This window comes from Bufo bufo, chromosome 7, assembly GCF_905171765.1.
Source record: "Bufo bufo chromosome 7, aBufBuf1.1, whole genome shotgun sequence".
Lineage (NCBI taxonomy): Eukaryota > Metazoa > Chordata > Amphibia > Anura > Bufonidae > Bufo > Bufo bufo.
Genome location: NC_053395.1, coordinates 84,492,441 through 84,497,721, shown reverse-complemented (window position 1 = coordinate 84,497,721; position 5,281 = coordinate 84,492,441). Strand labels below are relative to the sequence as shown.

Here is a 5,281-nt window from a genome sequence, read left to right as displayed (position 1 = left end):
GAGAGGCGGCGCTGGGCACGAACGGCGATGCGTGCGGCCGGGCACCATGCATCCACAGACCTCCCCTGCTTGGGCACCTTAATTCAATGATTGACAGGTTAGTAAAACCTGTTTTTCCGCAGAATAAAGCCACAAATAGCTTTTATAAGGCCACCTTAGAAATCAGAATGCTGCCCTGGACATGAGCACATGTTTAGCTCACAGGGCTTATAGGTGGTGACAGAATCCCTTTAATCATATACATAATTATGATAATTTGGGGCAGGGTGATGAGCCCAGTCCTCCACACCATAGAGCAAAGTGTGCAGATACGGCATATGTTTGGAAAATGTAATAAAAAGTTTGTGAAAGAAAAAAATAAGAAAACCTCCCTGAAATGAGAAGTGCACCTCCCTGAAATGAGTTTTTGCAGGTTGGGATGTCTGCAATATTGACCCTGTCTGGTCCCTCTCTGTATATTAGAGCCCACCTTGTATATTATTTTATTATTTAATGCAGTTGGGATTTTAGAAATTTCTATATTCAGATAATTTTTGCTCTATTTTGCTAAAGAAAACTACTGAAGTGTATAGATATGCAGGGAAATGTATTTTTCACACAATGAACCCTATGGTGGTCGCCCTATCTCCTCCTTAGTATGAGGCGCACAGCTTGCCTTCTGTGTCACCATTTCCTGTAGCGCCGCCGTTGGGCCCCTGGACTGCTCAGCCAGGCAGGCCTAGAACTACAGCTCCCATAATACTGGGCGCCTCTGTGACAAGGGACGTCGGGACTTGTAGTCATTCGCCATTTTACTGGTGAGCTTCAGCGTGCACTCGATTTCCCATCAGCCCCCGGGAATGCGCAGAACATAGTGAGCCAGCTGAGGTCCGAGTCTCCAAGATGGCCACTTGGGGAAGGAGGCGCGCTGGGCTGGGAGGCAGAGAAAGGTGAGCATGGCCCTCGGTGTACCGCGGCCGGTCAGGCGGTACTCCGGGTGTTCCCACCGAGGGTTCGGTAGTCTCTGCTGAGGCCTCGGCGCCCTCCTTGGCATGTGTGTGCTGTGAGCGGGGACAGGCCCGAGGTCAGGGGGAGCCTGGCAGAGGTTGTCGTGGGCTCTCCGCACATCTGTGCCCGTCCTGAGGAGCGCATCTTCCGGCAGGTCCAGTGTGAACGGTGCCTTGCACAGGGGGTGCTTGTGTGGATGCCCCTGGCAGTGCCTGAGCATGACCCCAATGAAATGGGCCAGTGATGGTAATGTGGCATGCGGGGACCTGGGCGCACAGCTGCCCTCTCATGATGCCAGTGGACTGACCGCGGTGGGGTCCATGACAAGTGTCTCCATTCATTGCTGAGGTGACACAACTGCTGCGCCTTCACAGGGCAGAAAATCGGCTGAACAAGTGTTAAAACCTTCTCCCAATAACTGCTTCATGTGAACACAGCCACGATCAGCCGAGAAGCAACATCACTATGTAAGTGGGACATGCTGCTTACAGTATGTAAACCCTATGGGGAATGAGCGACCGTTCTAGTGATCATTCATCCCTCATATAGTTTGCAGTGGCCTGTGTACAAAGGCCCTTTAAACGAGCACCGCTCGGCTTCCTCTGGGGAATCTTCATCCTTGACCCAGCACCTCCGATACGGTGGTCCTGTGTCCTCGGCCTCATTGGGGCCTGTTCACATCTCGTTTTAAATGTACGTTTAGTGTATGTGCTAAATGGATAGAGTTCTGCCATGTTGTTTTTGTCTCTGTTCTGAAAACACACGTTTCTGTCCATTTTTTCCCCCCTCTTTTTATATAAGGCATATCACGTACACGACTGTGCCCGTACTTCTGTCCGCAAACCACAGGTCTGTAAAACATCTGCCCCTTCCATGTGCACGCCGCGTTATTCCCACTCCAGAAATACGGATAGGACATGCGCTGTAATCTGCCGAACAGACCGCGGGTGTGGACATCGCGCAGATCACATTCCTGCCCATAGAAATGAAAGGGTCTGCGTGCAATCCTGCAAAAAATCCGGATCAGACTCAGTTAAAAGAAATATGCTCGTGTGTGAGGCCTAAAACGGATGAAGTCTATGCTGCTGGGATGTGGAGTCTGTAGCGTTTTTTGTGTCCTTTTAAAGTACAGTTTTTAATGGATGGGAATGTGAGGCTTCACGTCTCCCGTAGACTGGCGTGTACCAGTCAAGTATACATTTTTTTTTTTGGGTTGCGGGACAGAACAGTGGTACGCTATTCTATCCTTCAAAAACAGGACCAGTAGAAAGTATGGACTACGCCAATTCTAGCCTGTGGGTACATCAAGCCATAGGTTTCAGTACATCTTTACTGCATTCAACAGCAAAACCCAGGTGTGAACAGCCCCTAAGTAGCACTCTGCGGGTAGCTGTATGTTCTGTAAACTGGTATCGTCAAGCTCTAGTTCCTTGGTATAACATAGGCATTTTCACTGATCCTCCCTCAAATGATTCTCTGCCTGGGAGACGTGGCTTCCGCTATGCAGCAACTGATTACTAATGTGAGCGCCCACAGTGATACACAGGAGAGCTGGCACTGGTCGCTGGGGGTCCTGTGCCCCACGCTTCAATGCATGCTGACGCTCCATTCGTGTAAGGGACTGCCAAGATGGTAGAATGCGGTACTTGGTATCTGTGGCAGTCCTATAGACAGTGAATGGAGCAGGTCCACCATTGCTAGTGATCCGACACCAGCGCTGGGACCCCCAGCAATCAGGCACTTATCCGGTAGATAGGTGGTAAGTTCCAACCCTGGGACAACACCCTTTAAAGGGGGTACTCGAGTAAAAAATAATACCCAATGCACCGGATAGAGAAAAACTAATGGGTCTGATGTACCGGGACCCCCACCACTCACAAAACCCCCGTATCCTGAAATGAATGGAGCGGCTGGTCGAGCAAGGTTCCTGCTGCGGCTTTCAATGAAATGCGGCAGTGCCGTAGAGATGAATGGAGCAGTAGTGTGCGTGCTCCAACAGCCATTCCGTTTATTTTAGGGGTCCCACCGGTCGGACCCTTACCGATCTAATAGTTCCTATAGGGGATAGCTATGTACTGGAATACCCTTTTTAGGCTGAGTTCACCCGTCAGTTATTTGGTCAGTTCTTTCCAGCAGTTACTGGGAGCCAAAACCAGAGACCAGGAGCAGATCTTTCCATTACACCTTATCTCTGAGGAGGCTTCACTACGGGTTTTGGCTCACAATAATGGGTGAAAATAACTGACCAAATAACTGAAGTGTGAACTTAGCCTAAAGGGGTTTTCTGGTTAAGATTTTAAAGCAAGTGCCAGCAGCCTGCCTGCTGAGACAGAAGATTCGTTATCGCTCCAGTCCTCTGCTGTCTCCATCTTCCTTCCCCCACACATGGTGGAATGCACCACCCCGGCCAATGACTGGCTTTAAAGGGGTTATCCAGTGGTAGAAATGCCCCTCCAATAGATGATACCTGGTCCCCGGCAGCCACATCCCTCTGGATTGCTGCACAGCCACTTCTGCATCTCACCGTTGAGCGGATCAAAATGTCCGGTAACAGGTGGAGCAGCCAATAGCAGGCCGCAATGGTGACCAGCCTCTCTAGGATCGCGGGTGACGTTAGGGAGGCTGGTAACCGCCACGGCCTGCTATTGGCTGCTTTCCCCCCTTGTTTTGTTCTGCACAACAATGCAGCAGCGGCTGTGCAGCAATCCGGAGGGATACAGGTACCAGAGACCGGGTATGTATCGTCTATAGGAGGGGCCCGGGCATTATGGGGGGCATTTCTATTATTGGATAACCTCTTGTGGCCACATCACTGTTGTAGCCAGTCAGAAGACCATGCACCACCGGAAGATGGAGGCAGCATAGAGCAGGTAAGTATGAATCTCCTGGCTGCGGGCACTTGTCCAAACATCATTTTAACCGGAAAAGCCCTTTAAGACGAATGCTAATGCTTTATTACTTGTGCTTAATACATCTGTTACAGCCTTCTAAAGATATTCTTTTTGTCAGGGCGCCCTTTTCCACAAGCGAGTGGTACATCGTGCATGAGATTTACAATGGTGAAAATGCCCAGGACCAGTTTGAATATGAACTGGAACAAGCCCTTGAAGCCCAGTACAAGTACATAGTGATCGAACCAACCCGCATTGGAGACGAAACTGCCCGCTGGATCACTGTGGGAAATTGCCTGCACAAGACAGCAGTGCTCTCTGGTACATTCTGCCTTCTCACCCCGTTAGTTTTGCCTTCAGAGTATTCCCCCTACTTGTCTCTGCCGGCTGGTATCCTTAGCTTGGCCTGCTCCACTCTTTATGGAATCTCCTGGCAGTTTGACCCTTGCTGTAAGTACCAGGTGGAGTATGACGCCTATAAGTTATCCAGACTGCCACTACACACACTTACCTCCTCCACGCCGGTGGTGCTTGTAAGGAAGGACGACGTCCACAGGAAGAGACTACATAACACAATAGCTCTTGCTGCACTGGCGTATTGCGTCAAGAAGCTGTGTGAGATTTACGTTGTATGATTTCCACACAACGCTGAGGATGCACCAACAACACTTTTTGTGGAATTTGTTAGAGATCGGAGATTTCTTCAGAGGAGATAAAAAGTCCTGGCCACTGTACTGGTTATTGACAGCGCTTTATACTAGGAGGGTGAGGACCTGCTGTCAGCTGCGTATACCCAAGACACAAGCGCTAACACAACATGGAATATACTCACAAATGGCATATGAGGGAGGGGTTTCCTTTTTAACATAGACACCTAAGTATTTGTTGTACCATACTTAACCAGCCAGAAGTCCTGTGACCATTAAAATAATAAAAAGAACACTTGCTGGCTTACTTGCTTTCCTATTGTGGACAAAAAAAAGATTAAAGTAGAAAATGTCGGACAAAGTTCTTGTGTTGTCCACCTTTCCAGTGCCTTAAACCGTATGTAGGAATGCATTTTGTTAAATAAAAGCACAATAGGGTGAGATTTCCCTCCACAGATGAAGCATCTTCCAAAGTGAATGAATCTGAAAAGCGGACGTGGACATGATGGGCCTTCTGTATATGAGACAACCCGATTCTTTAGCACCACTCATCGACTGTTAAATTATCGCCAAAAGAAAACTTGCAGCATTGCTTAGAGGGTCACTGAACTTTCACAAAACTTTTTATGTTATAGCTAGGCTTGAGCAAATTGACCTCCGGATCATGGATCCGAAGTTGATTCGTTCAAATACCGTACTTACATTCTAATGCTGTTATCCGTACAGTGTTAAAATGTATTGGGTCCGTGGAGCCAA

The 5,281-nt window shown here is 48.8% G+C and overlaps 1 protein-coding gene across 3 annotated transcripts; it reads left to right on the top strand.

The window, feature by feature from the left end:
• The first annotated feature begins 793 nt into the window (after nt 1–793).
• On the top strand, nt 794–4,887 carry TMEM11 (transmembrane protein 11). 3 transcript variants are annotated; one of them, XM_040440860.1, is made up of 2 exons: nt 794–929; nt 3,997–4,887. In XM_040440860.1, exons 1-2 carry the CDS (start codon nt 883–885, stop codon nt 4,511–4,513), a joined length of 564 nt encoding a protein of 187 aa, XP_040296794.1. In that variant the 5' UTR covers nt 794–882; the 3' UTR covers nt 4,514–4,887. The 3 variants fall into 3 exon arrangements, with proteins under 3 accessions (XP_040296794.1, XP_040296795.1, XP_040296796.1); XM_040440861.1 differs by lacking the exon at nt 794–929 and adding an exon at nt 936–1,454; XM_040440862.1 differs by lacking the exon at nt 794–929 and adding an exon at nt 1,566–1,680.
• The last annotated feature ends 394 nt before the right edge of the window (nt 4,888–5,281 follow it).

What these genes read in the sequence shown, in the direction of transcription:
- TMEM11 (XM_040440860.1), top strand. Translation starts at nt 883, where the DNA reads ATGGCCACTTGGGGAAGGAGGCGCGCTGGGCTGGGAGGCAGAGAAAG. An exon ending in GGGCTGGGAGGCAGAGAAAG is followed by an intron (nt 930 to 3,996) that starts GTGAGCATGGCC and finishes TCTTTTTGTCAG; the next exon opens with GGCGCCCTTTTCCACAAGCG.